Source organism: Octodon degus, unplaced genomic scaffold (assembly GCF_000260255.1).
Source record: "Octodon degus isolate 3935 unplaced genomic scaffold, OctDeg1.0 scaffold00040, whole genome shotgun sequence".
In the NCBI taxonomy this organism is placed as follows: Eukaryota; Metazoa; Chordata; class Mammalia; order Rodentia; family Octodontidae; genus Octodon; species Octodon degus.
The window spans coordinates 4,470,682-4,484,792 of NW_004524616.1; the positions used below are offsets into that span (position 1 = coordinate 4,470,682).

Genomic DNA, 14,111 nt, shown 5'->3' on the forward strand with positions numbered 1-14,111 from the left:
CCGCCGCCGCCGCCGCCCGGGGTTCGGGGCCCAGCAGCGGGGCCCCGGGGCGCCGCGTCCCGCCCGTCTGCCCTGCTGCCGCCCTCACCTGCGCCCGGGTCCGCTGGCCTTCAAGGCCGGGACTCCAGCCCGGACGGAGAGGGGACGGCCAGGGAGCGCGAGCACCTGAGGATAGGAGCTGGCCCTGGACTGCCTTTTCACCCCCAGGTGATGAGTGAGGTCGGGAGAACGGAAGATTTTAAAAGCCACCGGGGCCTCCGTATTGAATGAAAGACCCAGTGCAAAGGCATCACCATGAACACGAGCAGTAAGTGGATCCTCCTCTCCTTTGCCATGGGAACAGGGGTGGGGGCTGGAGGTGCAGGAGCCTGCGCCGGCTGACTGGAAGGAGGAAAGAAGCCTGGCATCAGTGTGGATACCTGACCCCCACTCCTTCTGGTGCTTTCTGAGCTTCCTGGCAGAGGACTAGCTTTGGGGGCTGGCTTTTCATGATGATTTTGCTAATGTTCAATCAGAGGCGCCTGGAGCCTCCGTTCGGAAGGCTGCTGTCTCCTTCTAGCAATGCTAGGAAGGCCTAGGAAGCAGCACTGTGGCCATTGTCTGGCACGGGGCTCCAGCAGACCTTCCTGCCCACATCTGAAGAGCCATGGATGCCCTGCTAGTCCTAAAACAGGGGAAGGCAGGGTGGCTGGCTTGTGGGTGGCAGGAGCGGGTAGCAGGATGGAAAAGAGCTATTTGATAAACAAATGCTTGTGAAGGCACCTTCGGTCTGAAAGCTGTGAAGGAACCAGCTCCTCCTCCTGGTGAGGCCACTTTCTCCACCTGGCTGCCGGCTGACAACCCACCCACTCCAGCCCTCTCCAGAAGGAGAGAAAGGGACAGACCCTTTGGGTGACAGGTCTGTGCTAGAGGCAGCAGCCGTCTTGCAGAACCAGGACCAGACATTTTGCTTCTGGACTGGGCCTCACCGGCTGCGAGACGCCCTGAGCAGCACGAGGAGTCCCAGGCTCCCACTCTTCAGCAGTGTTCCCCTGACCACGCTGAGCCCTGCCCTGGGAGAGCAGAGCAGACTCAAGTCCCTCTCCACTTGGCTGTCAGCTTAGCTGTCTAGACCACTCCGGTGTCAGGTGGGGCTGTGGAGCTCTTGGACCTTTACCAGAGTTCACTTCCCTGGGTTTCGACTTTGTTACTAGTCCTGAGTCTGCATCCCTGATGTTCATCTGTAAATCAGAAACCCTTAAATTAGAGACCCTTATGATCGAAGAATCTACCAGGTTTGGTTTTTTTTTTTTTTTGCTACAGCTAAGTAGCAAGGCCAAAATAATCAGCATCTTATTGAGACTGTGTCCAGCCAAAACCCAGTGTTTCCTCACCCCCGCCCCTCATTTCAAGGCCCTTGGCATAGAGAAGAGAAAAACAAAAGCAAAAGCCAATGAGATGGAAGTGCAATATATTTATTTACTATGTGCCTGTCTGACTCATCCCTCTGCCGTCTTCCTTTGTGCATTACATATCTATGCTAAGCAAGCAAGCAAGCAGGGCTGGACTCCCCTGCCTCTTTCAGCCAGAAAATTTTGCCTCTTAATTTTGACTGTCTGGATGATGTTTTGGTTCCCTACCAGGCTCAGGAAAACAGCAAAACCCCATAAGCCCTAGGACTTCGAGGGCCATGCATTTGTGGGCTTCCAGACAAATAAAGATGTGAACTTGCCTGTCACTTTCCCATTATGCCTAGGAGAAAATATGTTTATGGGAATCTTTTTCTACCAAATAATTGAGGAAGAGATGGCTCATCTATTTTTCAAGGAGTGAAAAAAGGGCAATAAACCACAGACTCTGCCCTCTTCTCCATGGAATACTAAGACACTCTTGTCCAGTTAGCAACATGGAGTATTCCAGAAAAAAAGGAAATTTTTTTTTAACCTTTCTAAAGAAACAACTATCAATAGAGTTGAATAGTGCAGAAGATGAGAACTGACAAAAGTGCCAGGCCAGCTTCATCTACTCTTTCTAAGCAAGTAGAGTATTAATGTTGCAAGAGTGATGGGAAGTAAGCAGGGACTGGACAGGGCTGCCTGGGCAGCTCCTGGGCTCCCGGCGAGAGGAGACACACTCTCAGGGAATAGCTGAGGCTCACTGCAGAGGAGATGGCAGCTCTGGGACTGGAAACCACTGCCATCTCCCACAACTTGGAGAGTCTGCAAACAGAAAGAGCAGAAATCGGGCCACAGGGCAGTGACAAGGTCCTGGGTTCAGTGGGATGGAGCATTGGTAGGAGGTTCTTGGCTGACCTGAGCTAAACAAAAATGCTCCCCTTGGAGATGTGAAATTATTAACCCAGTTTTTATGCAGGAAACTGTCCCTAGCAGAAACATTTCCTTAGGCTTTCTTTCACCCCTTGTTATGGGGTCCATACTCCTCCCACCCCCAGCCACCCCGCTGAGCTAGGTGTTTCCCTTCCTTCATCTCCCCAGACTCTCCCACCCAAGCTGTGAGTGAGTACTGTTATTCCAGTTTAGTAGGAGAGACTTTGTAGTTAGTATTTGGCAATTTCACATCATGTAGTTAATTGCTGGATTCCAAAGGTGCTTGGATGTATAATGTACCTGACAGTGAGAATAATTCCTAATCAGCGGTTGCAATGCCAGCATTGAAGTACAGGCTGATCAATTTCTAATTGCATTGTCTGGAGAAGAGCGCAGGTTGTGGTTGTGAGTTGGTGGAGCGCAGACCACAGAATCCGAGTGTTGCCATATCTTTCTCTTATTAGCTGTGTGATCTTCAGCATAGTTGTCTCATCTGCAAAAAATAGAATGGACTGGAGACTATATGTTAATGCTCTGTGTAAAATATAGTAACGTGGACTAGCCTGGAACTGTGTGAGCACTCGGGTGGCCAAGCTGTCGTCATCACTCTGGTGATACTGTGTCATTAGCATTAACTTTAAGATATTACCAAGCAGGTCACTCAACCTCTCCAGTGTCAAACCTTCACCATGGATTGCAAAATGTCCCTGGAGTGTGATCTTTGAGGATTAAATGGGATTACAAGGAAATTATTTCTAAACATGTGTAAGTTGTTTTTATTAAGAAACCCATTTCTCAAATGACACAATCAGGAGTGCACAATCAGTGACGCCTCTGTGGGAAGTTTGGTTTTGCTGAATCTTCTTCAATCTCTCTGAGCATTGGAATACCAATCCGAGGGCAGGGGCCAGGGAGATGGCTCAGTAGAATAAGCGCTTCCCTGGCAAGCGCAAGGGTCTGAGTTCAATCCCTGGTTCTGCCACAAAAAAAAAAGAAAAAGAAAGAAAGAAAGAAAGAAAGAAAGAAAGAAAGAAAAGAAAAGAAAAGAAAAGAAAAGAGAGAGAGAAAGAAAGAAACCAATCCGAGGGCACCTAGGAGAAAGGGTGATTTGGAGCTGATGGGTGAGGTGGCAGACAGACCTGGGTATAGACAGACTTTCTTTCCTCCTGGGTGCCCCCAACCTAATTCCAAGGATCTGTTATTTGTCCCCTGACATATAGAGGCACCCCTAACTGGTCTCTCTTCATCCACTCCAGCCCCCTCTAGCCGTTCCCCTAAACCTGCTCTCCGCATCATCTCTGTAGGGTCCCATGTGACCTGGCTCTGACCTTCTCACCAATCCCACTGCTTCCATACTACACCATTTTTTGTGTCACTATCGCATTTGCCCCTTTCTGTTCTCTCAACGGGCTTGTTCCTCCTGCCTTGAATGGTTCCTTCCTCCTAGAAAGCCCCCTTCTCATAGGACCAGCCCTCTGCTGCCCCTTCCCACCCATGACCAGTCTGGTCTCTTCTCCCTCCAGAGCTTCAGAAGCCCACCCAAGCCCCCCAGTCCTGCTAAGGTCCCTGCAAGGTAGGCTCACAGCACACCTTGGTCCTGTTCCTTCCAAACCTGGTCTCTATTATTGTCTACTCCTCTATCCACGTTGGTCACTTATTGAAGCCCATCTACCCAAACAGCCATATGGGCTGTGGCATGTGCCCCACCTGTAACACATTTGGGGAATTTATTTATTCTGGTTTGTACACTGGGCATTTCTATGACTGGGACTGTCCACTCTTACATCCTGACCCATGGGTACTAACCATGAAATGTACACTCTTGTACAACAGTATATCTTTAATTATTCCTGTTGGTGTTCTCATTCCTACACTGACACCAAGACTTCCAAATTTAAGGGACACTGAGTTGACATCAGGTTCTAATAGTCCTGAACACCAGAGTCATCTCTGTGCCCCACAAAATCTAGTATTCTTCATTTACACTGGAATCCCCACAGCTCCTGAATGCTATGACTTTCCTATGTGCAAAACCCAGGGCTGGCTTATCCTTGAGATAGGATACATCATGGGCCATGGTACCAGTACAGGACCCCTCGTGTTGTAGGCCTCCTCCTGCCTCTGGCTGTGTCAGTGTCTTCAGCATGGGTCGGCATGCTAACAAATTCCTCTTTAGGAGTAGACCTTGTTTTACTGGAGAGAGTATTCAAAGATCATGTAAGCCCACAAAGGCATCATGGAGAAGTAAGAACCTGAGCTTTGCAATACAGGTGCCTGAGTTCAAGTTCAGGATCTGCCAGGTCCTCTGTAGTCTTAGACAGAAAAGAGAACGTCTCTCTAGCCTGAATTTTAGAATATATAAAATGTTATTGTCTCAGTTACTCTTCTCTTGTTGCTGGGACAAATACCCGACACCAAAAATGAAGGAAGGAAGGGTTTATTTCGCTAACAATTACTGGAGGTTTCAGTCCATACTCAGCTGGCTCCAAGGCAGAGTGACACAGGGCAGAGGGCAGCAGTTCATAGCGGCGGGAAAGAGAAAAAGGGCAAAATGGGGAAGTAGCAGCAACAGTGGCTACAGAGAGGATGTCTGTCTCTCTTAAATTGCATTCAACCTGTATGCCCCAGGCTGGGTGTAGTATTCACACCCATAATCCCAGCAGTACTAAAACCAATAATCCCAGAGGATCATGAGTTAGTCTGAAACTCTAGAAGTCCCCGTCCCATGACTACATGAGGCTTTTGGGGGGACGACTAGACACAAACCATAAAAGTGATCAATAAAACGCCAATGTGCAAGGTTCTTGTGAGGTTTAGGTAGAGTACCAGAGACATTCACTGGCATCAGGTCTTAGTGCATGGAATTGAATCTGAAGGTGAACTGGCCATTAAGTAAAGCAAAGTTCTGAAAGGAAGATATCATAAAAAATACAGGCTCTCTGATTGGAAGTTACCATGTCTTGCAGGTATAGTAGGTTTTGTATATAGGAAATCAAAGCCTTCAGAAAATTATTAACCTGGTATTTTATGTGAATTAGGCTGTGGGATCTGAGGCGAGAGACAATTATTGTAGTTCAGAAAGGGTATAAGCACCAGGATTTGGGTGATTGTGAAGATGTAAACAAGGAGAGAGAGCCTATCGAAAATAAAGACCACTGTTGGTGAAGAGGGGGCTCTCTCAGGGCTATCGCAGTGAACTGCATGGATGATATGAAGGAAGTGTAATAAAAGCATGCTACAAGTGTATGGAGGGTGTAGAAAAGCAAGCAAGGAAGAACAGGAGTGGCCCATTACCTGCCACAACCTGCAGGGATAATTGAAGGAACTGAAGACCCAGCTAGCTGTGGGTGGGTGTTATGACAGGACAGGACCTTCCTGGTCCTGGGCTCCAGTTAGCCCAGTTCCAGGGAAGGAACCAGGGGGATAAATAATGTATCCTGACTGCTGTCTCTCCCCTCCCCAGGAGCTCAACAAATCCATCCAGAAGCCATAGGTCAGGGAAAGCAGTGGGCAGCCTCTTATGGTCAGCCCCCCAGTTCATACATAGTACAGGGCAGGAGCAAGCAGAGGGACCTGGAAAGCACAGGAGCTCAGAACGGAGGACACTGGCACAGGGGCAAGATGTGCTTCCTCTGCCTCTGCCACGTGCTGGATCAGGAGTTCCAATAATTCTTAAACAAAAGGGCTGCTTGCAAACAAAACCCAGTAGGGTACCCTCTGAAAAACTCCTCATCTGTGAAACAGATAAAATAGAAGTGATGGAATACTACAAGGATAGAGTTTGTGTGTTTGTTTAAACAGTGTTTCCCAAATGAATAAAGCAGGTGTTGACACATGATTACTTGAAACTAAGGGAGTTGGGGAGGGTTTAGAGGAATAACATAAGCAGCAATTTTCAAATCATCCAAAATGAACATAACACATCTCTGAAGATCACAATGTGATTTCAAGAGCCCTTGGATTACAGAAAGGAAGTGATATCCGTTCTGAGCTCCAACTTTCCTATCTGGCAGAAGTGTTATCTTGCTGAGATAGCATCTGCTATGGTGAGCAGGCAGCCACTGGCTCCCACCCAGAGCTAGCCAGAGACCATCGGGAAGAGTAGAAAACAACCAGAAGTGTGGGAGTACCCTTGACTTCGGGGCTGTTTTGCCAATGACATTGTCTCCTCAATGGCACAGAGCAGAGAGACTGCTGGGCTTCAACGCCATCCCTGCTCTTCCTTGTGTGCCCACGGGCAAGTCATGTATCCTGGTTCCTCATCTCTAATGATAATTGTGGTGGGAGCAGGATAATAATAGTGCCTCCCTCGTGAGGTTGTCACCAAGAACACATAAGTCTGTAGTTGTGAATTGCTTAAAACAGTGCTCAGCAAATAGCAAATGCAAATTAAAAATAAATAGTGGCAGTTTGTTAGGGCTGCCATAATAATATATCACACTGAGCAGCCTACACAGCAGAGATGTACGTACTGTCTCCCAGTCACGCAGGCCAGAAGTCCAGCACCATGGTGTTGAAGGATGGGATCCTTCAGAGCATTGTGAGGCTCCTGGGCCGGTGGCTGGCCATCTCCTCGCTGACTCTGCAGGTCTTCTCTTGGTGTATGCCTGTGTCCAAATTCCGCCTTTTGATAAGAACACCAGTCATATTGGATTAGAGCCCACCCTCATGGCCTAATTTTAACTTGATTCTCTCTGTAAAGCCTATGTCCAAATAAGGTCACGTTCTGAGGAACTGGTGTTAGGGCTTCAGCTCTCTGGAGAGAGACACAATTCAATATCATGTTCGTTATGGAAATGACTCCTGGAGACTTCTCTGTGGTGTGTTTACCCCTGAAGACCAGCCGCTCCCTATGGCGAGTGTATAACGCTGACCATCAGTTAACAAATATGAGTGTCACAAGGGTTGGCCTTGTGACAAATAGGAATGTCTAGCCCTTTGAACACTCCTTTTGCCATTTCTGTCAAGCAAAAGTGGACACTGCCTGGGAGCTTGAAGGAAAGAGGTCATGTATTGGAGGTCCCCACATGAGAGGACTGCAGGGGACTTACAAGTTTGCTCAAACATTCCCCGTGCCCTTACCTTTCAAGTCATCATGCGTTGTCATGTTTCAGTAGCATAAGGGAATTTATTGCTGTGGTATTGGTATCCACCAACCCACTTCCAGGAATGAGAAGTGCACTGTTTGTTAATAATACTTAGTGAACACCAGGTCTGCACCAAGCATCATGCTGGGAACATGGCAACAAATGTAACCGAAATGATCATCATACAGATGGACAAAATTTGCCTCCTGGTGACCAGCATAATGGAGCATATTTTATTGGGCCTATATCAAGTTTTTTTATAAAAATTTGAATTATTTGTCAACACTGAGAAGTTTGGCGATCAAAATTGGGATTTCTGGCTTCTATTAAAAACAAAATATCACTGGAAGATCTTGCAGCCCGACTCTATTTTCCTACATGATGACAGCCTGCAGGATTGCTGGGCTTGGCAGGTGTACATTTGTCTTTGCTGCATGTGCCTCCACGTCCTAATAAATCACCCAAGTACAGATCAGTGCTTTTTAAATATAATCTCCCTCCCTTTCTTTCCTCCTTCTATCTCTCAGTTCCCTTCCTGTATGCCAAAGATCCATCTTGCTATTTCCTATTGTCTATCTTTTATTTTATATAATATTTTATATTGTAATTTTCTTTTTCTTTTACTAATAGACAACATTAATTTTATTTGCATTTATTTTATGCTTAATTTATTCCCATGCCATAAATTTTTGTTTTTTCAGTTTCTTCTGGGATATCTTTCTCTTCTGTGCAACTTCCTCCTCTGGTTTAGGAACAGTTTGTTCCTTTTCAATAAGGATCATCTCAATATGGCAGGGGAAACTCTTGTATGGATAAATCCGGCCATGAGCTCTATAAGTGTGACAGCACATCTTGGGTGCTTTGTTCACCTAGATATATTCAATAACCAGAGAATCTACATCTAAACACTTAAGCTCAGCATTACTGTCTGCATTTTTAAGCATGTGCAGCAAAAATTCAGCACTCTTTTTGGGCCACTGGCCCTGCATCAGCCCCACTGTTTGGCCTGGACACACCTACCAACTCCACCATTGTAATGCTGGAGTGGCACACATTGCTTCTTTAATGTGACATCCTTCAGATACTTGGTGGCCTTTTGGATATGCATATCCTTGATGGCCTGGGCAGTTTCACGTGTGTTCTTAAAGTGAATGTGAAGATTTGAGCCTCTTGATTTGCATGATTTTGTGGAGTTTTCTGGGTCGAGAGAGTAGTGAACCATTTTCACAGGTCACCTCAGGCCTCTCACAGGAAAAGGACTATATTGTAATTTTCATATGAGAAATTTATGCTAGATATTGAAATATGTATGTCTAACATGCTTCACTTACCATTATGGTCTTGAAGTTCATCCATTTTTTTACAAATGACTCAAGTTTGTCCTTCTTTATGGCAGTGGAGTACTAGAGTATAAACACCACATTTTCTTATCCATTCATCCATTGGTGGACATATATGCTGTTCCCAGCATTTAGGTATTATGAATTGTGGTGCTATAAACATAGGTATGCATATATCACTGTAATTTGATGTCTTTAACTCCTTCTTTTGTACAGGGTCTATAGGGTCTCACTGCACAGATTGGACTCGTACTGACCCTCCTTTTCAGCCTCCCAAGCACTGGGATTACAGGCGCACACCCCCACTCCCAGTCTAACTCTTTCAAGAAGATACTATGTAAATGAGGAAATGGATTTCCTGGGTCAAAAGGAGTTTTCTCAGGAATCTCCATATTGATTTCCATAGTGGTTATGCCAATTTATGCTTCCACCAACAATGAAGAAGGGTTCATTTCTCCTCACAGCCTTGCCAATATTTCTTATGATTTGATTTCTTGGACATAGCCAATCTTTCTGGAATGAGATGGAATCTCACTGTCATTTTAATTTGCATTTCTCCAATAGTCAGCAATGTTGAACATTTTTCATGTATTCATTGGGTATTCATACCTCTTCATCTGAGAAGTATCCATCAATTTCACATGCCCACTTTTGACTGGGTCTTTAAGTTGAGGAAGGCTGGGTTTTTTTAGTTCTTTATATGTTCTAAATATTAGTCCTTTAAAGAGCAGCTAGCAAATTTTTTCCCATTCTTTAAGTTGTCTCTTCACTCTATTGTGGCTTCTTCTGCTGTATATTTAATTTAATGCAATCCATTTGTTGATTCTTGGTATTATTACTGGATTCTGTTCAGAAAGTCTTTGCCTATGCCTGTGTTTTCAAGTTTTACTTATTTTGTCTTCTAGAATTTTGTGTTTCTGTTTTAATATTCAGATCTTTGATCCATTTTGGTTTTATTTTAGCTCATGATGAGAGATATGAGTCTAGGTTCAATCTTCAGCATGTGGAAAGCCTATTTTCCCAGCACCATTTGTTAAAGAGGCTGTCTTTACTCCAGTGGATGTATTTGGCCTCTTTGTCAAAGATAAAGTAGTAGAGTGTGCCTGGAATTGTTTCTATAGTGTGTATTCTATTCCACTGATCAGTAAGTCTGCTTTTCACCAACTCCATGCTATTTTTATCACTGTCCACTGTCAGCTCATTTTTTTATATTAAATCATAGTCATATGGTGCCTTGCTCTGATGTTTAAACTTTTAATCCCCATCCTGAGTTAACCCATATAACAGAAAATGTGGACATGTGCCTCTTCACACAGAAATGGGAAATGCAGCAAGCTGTTTATGACTCTGGGCCCAGGCTCTGTGTGGTGCTGATTAACACGGCCATTCCATTCAAACCTTGTGGAAGGAAGCAGGATCTTACTTATAGGTCCTTATTGCCCCATGCTCACCAATCTCCAGAACGGTGATATCATATCCTGTTGGATACAGTTGGACAAATAACACAGCAAACAATGCCTGGCCTCTACCTCCTGGAAGTTGACTTTGTTTCCAGGGAACCTAGGAATAGCAGGTGGGACCCAGAACAAAGGAGGCAGGTCTAGATCAACCATCAGAGCTCTGGGTACCTTTCCATCCCAAATGAAAGCATCCTGAAAGTTAAACCATTCCAAGATTGTTCTGACATACTGGAGAAGACAGGCTTGATCCAGTGTGGGACATCTGGTACACAGCACATGCTCCATGTCACCAAGGCAAGCACCTCCTAAAGAGTACTACTGGATCCAACACCCATTCCATAGTGCTTTCCTTGAATATATTCCTTCTATTGAGGGGAGATTCCTCTCCACTCCCCTGGAAGAAATCAGGGTAGCAAATAATTTATTGAAAGCAAAACACAGTGCCTAGCACATAGTAGGTACTCAAAAGACCTTTGATGAATTAATCCATGAATGAAAAGCCCACTGTCTCTAAATTCTAGGATAAAAATAAATGAAGATATTGTTGCTAAGCCTTGAGTTCATCTTTCTGACTATCCTCTAAGACTCATCTAGATGTCCCCAAGGCTGTTTAAATTCACCCTAAAGTATAACAAAGTTATTCTTATAAAGACCTGCTTCAGCTCTTACAATGTTCATTGAGAACCTCCATCTATCCAGGCAGCTAAACTGATTAGAAAGCAGTTACCCCACATTTCCCTTTCCTCTGCTGTCCTGTGTTCAGACTGCCACCATACCTGGCTATTGCCACACAAGCAGGCCTTGAGTTCTTCCCTCCTCAACCACCACCGCTGCTTAAAGTCCACCACACCAGGTGTGGCAGCCACTAGAGTAGGGGGGTGGGGATGGCAGAGCTGACCTCAGTTTTGGAAGGAGGTAACTGAGCAGTGTGGGCTACTGGAAAACATGATTTCAGGCTGTGTGGAGAGGAAGAGGTCAGAGCATTGCTATGCAGAAGCAGATCGTGCTCTGTCTGAAGCATGGTGCTCAGGAAGGACAGTGATCAACAGCTGCATGCCCAGCATGGAGGAAGGACTTGAAACCTGCTATGGAGAGAGTATGAAGGACGCAGGAGTCAGCTCTACGCATTGATCTGCATCTGCCTGAGAGCGTAGCTGCTCCCTCAGTGATACCGGACAGTGCCCTAGGGTTGTATCTGGCTCGAAGACCCTTCCAGCCCTCTTCTCTAAGTGTTTCAGCAGCCAGACAAGGGGTACACACAGGCTCCACTCTGCCGCCCCATTGCTCCTGGGGCTGTGGTTACTGCTGCCTGCTTGTGCCACAGCCCCACCCCCCTCCTGGCAGAATTCCACTTTCTACTGCCTGTATCAATTCCAAAGCTTCTTCCTTGCATCTGCTTAATTTTGTGCAAAGCACAGGTCTTTCTCCCTGGGCTGTTATCTCTGGCCCTCACCAGCACCCGCAGGGCCAATGAAATGACCGCTTTGTGATGGTCTAATGACACAGTTGATCTATTTTAAGCACCTGAAGCACACTTCACCAAGTGCCAATCTCCTGCTCCAGGCTGCTCTCAGTATGCAGGAGCAGGGGCCGCCTGAGGTCTGCTCCTGTATTTTGAGATCTAGGGACACATCCCAGGGATCCCATCCATGTCTGTCTGAGTATTGTGTAAGATGACCATAGCATTAGACATTTTCAGTCAGTATGGTGGTTCTAGAGAATTGCCTGTAATGTCCAGAGTATATGGTACAGGCACCTCAGGTGACCACGGAACACTCCCACCCCTTCAAAGAACAGAGGCAGAGCCTGGGACTGTCACACATAGGGAGAAAGCACCTAGAGATGACAATCTCTGGAACAAAGAAAGCCTAGCCCCTAACAGAGATTCCTTAGCCTCTAGCTAGTTTTTTTCTCCTCCTCTTCCCAATCAAGACGCATTCTTTTCCAGCCATAGCCTATCTGAATGCAAATGCTTTAACTGTTTCTTTAATCCATACACCAATCCTACTAGGCCATCTCTGAGCTCTGTATCTAAAGAAGACTGTCTGATTACACTGGGTCTCACCATTCTCCTCAGAACTACTCACAGCCAGTGTCACTGTGCTCATTCGCTTACTGGCCCCATTCCTGTCTCTTGTCCCCTTCCAGCTGCAAGTTGCAGAACACCCATGGGATGGACCTGCCTGTTTTGCTCACTGTCAAGTCCTCTAAACACAACATGGTGTTTGATGCAGAGGGGTGCTGGCTTATGAACAGTGTCATTAGCCACTTAGCAGGCGTGAAAATCCTAGGAGGCAGATGTGGGTATTATCCTCACTTTACAGAGGAAACGGGCTCAAAGAAGACAGCAACTCCAGACCTCGAATTTCAATTCAAATGAGAGAAAATGTGGAAGGATAAATGTAATAAGGAATATTCTGAAGTCTTCATTCAACATAAAAAGAAAATGAGGTTCACAGGTGAATTGGCTGAACAAAGCCCATGGGCTGGTGGTACCTTAGTCTAAGACACATCTGTCTGACTGTCGATCCTCTCTCCACTTTCTATTTTTTTCCAGTTTTTCTGTGATGGATTGTGGTAGGTGCTCTTGCAGTTGTATATCCCAGCATTATTTACTCCCATGTGTGGGCACTGAAACAAATCCCCACTGTAGATGGTGGCAATGGCCCATTGAATCCAAGACATTCGGGACAGATCACTTCCTCCAGTGCCACCACACAGGGGACATGAACATGGGATTCCAACCCGAATGAAACCATGGTGAGGTTGAATGGGAATCTCCAAAGCCAACACTCTGGGAGACTGAGGCAAAAGGATGTCAAGTTCTAGCCTACCTCAGGCAACCGAGCAACTTAGCAAGTCCCTACCTCAAAGTAAAACAATAAAAATAAAAAGGATGCTGTTGTAGTTCAGTGCAAAGGGCATGAATTCAATCGTCAGTGTCTAAAATAGGAAAGGGAAGGTAAAATGCCAAATCTCTTCAGAAGGTGTGGGCAGGTGCCATCCCACCTAGACCTTGAAAAGGCAAACAAGTTCGTAGTAGGTCAAGGAAAGAAAAGGACAGAATGGTTCAGCCATTCATTCTTTTTTTTTTTTTTTTTTTTTTTGGTGGAACCGGGATTGAACTCAGGCCCTTGTGCTTGCCAGGAAAGGGCTTATTCCACTGAGCTATCTCCCTGGGGCCCCCATTCATTCTTTTATGAATGAATTGTGCAACTCCTGAGTCCAGGATCCTTGGCTAAGACAAATGTAATAAAGACACAAAGCATTTTGGGAAGTGTGTGGATGTCCAGCTCCTGTGTGCCGTACAGAGTGTGAGGAGGTGAACAGTGAGGAAAGAAGGCTTACCGATTGGTGAGGGTCACATCGCTGGGAGTTTTACATGCCAGGTGAAAGGGTAGGTGTTACAATTGATAGTCAGTGAGAAGTCACAGAGGTTTTGAGCCAAGTAGTGACCTGACCAGAGCTGTGCATTATTTAGGGATCTCTCCTGGCAACGTGCATCACCTGATGCATCACAGAGCCTGGAGGCAGCAAGAAGCCTGTGAGACACAGTGGTGCTGTGCAAGTGGATGGGGGAGGGGATTGCTCAGGGAGATGAGTGGACGGTCGGTCTGCAGCATTGCCTAAGGGACAATTACTTCACCATTATTGCCCTTATGCCCACAGATGCACCTGCTGCTTCTGATTTCTGGAACTGTGCAAACTGATACTTAGGAAACTGGGCTGCTGACCCAGTTGAAAAGCCAAAGTAGTGTATTTGATAAGTACTTGAACTGCAAAGTCCGTCTGCCTTGGTTCACATTCCATCTTGGCCACTTATTAGCTCCGCAGCCTCCAGTGACTTGTGTTTTCTCCCCCAACCAAGCTTCAGCCTCCTCTTGGGATGAGAATCAGAGGTGAACGCTTAGTGGAGGA

General features: G+C 45.9%; 1 protein-coding gene across 5 annotated transcripts in view; it reads left to right on the forward strand.

The window, feature by feature from the left end:
* The first annotated feature begins 6 nt into the window (after nt 1–6).
* Nucleotides 7–14,111, forward strand: part of Ablim3 (actin binding LIM protein family member 3) — a 113,330-nt gene continuing 99,225 nt past the window's right edge. For all 5 annotated transcript variants that reach the window (XM_004631279.2, XM_023715275.1, XM_023715274.1 and 2 more), the window contains exon 1: nt 7–307. In XM_004631279.2, coding sequence (XP_004631336.1) covers nt 295–307 — 13 coding nt within the window. In that variant the 5' untranslated portion in view covers nt 7–294. The remainder of the gene's footprint in view (nt 308–14,111) is intronic.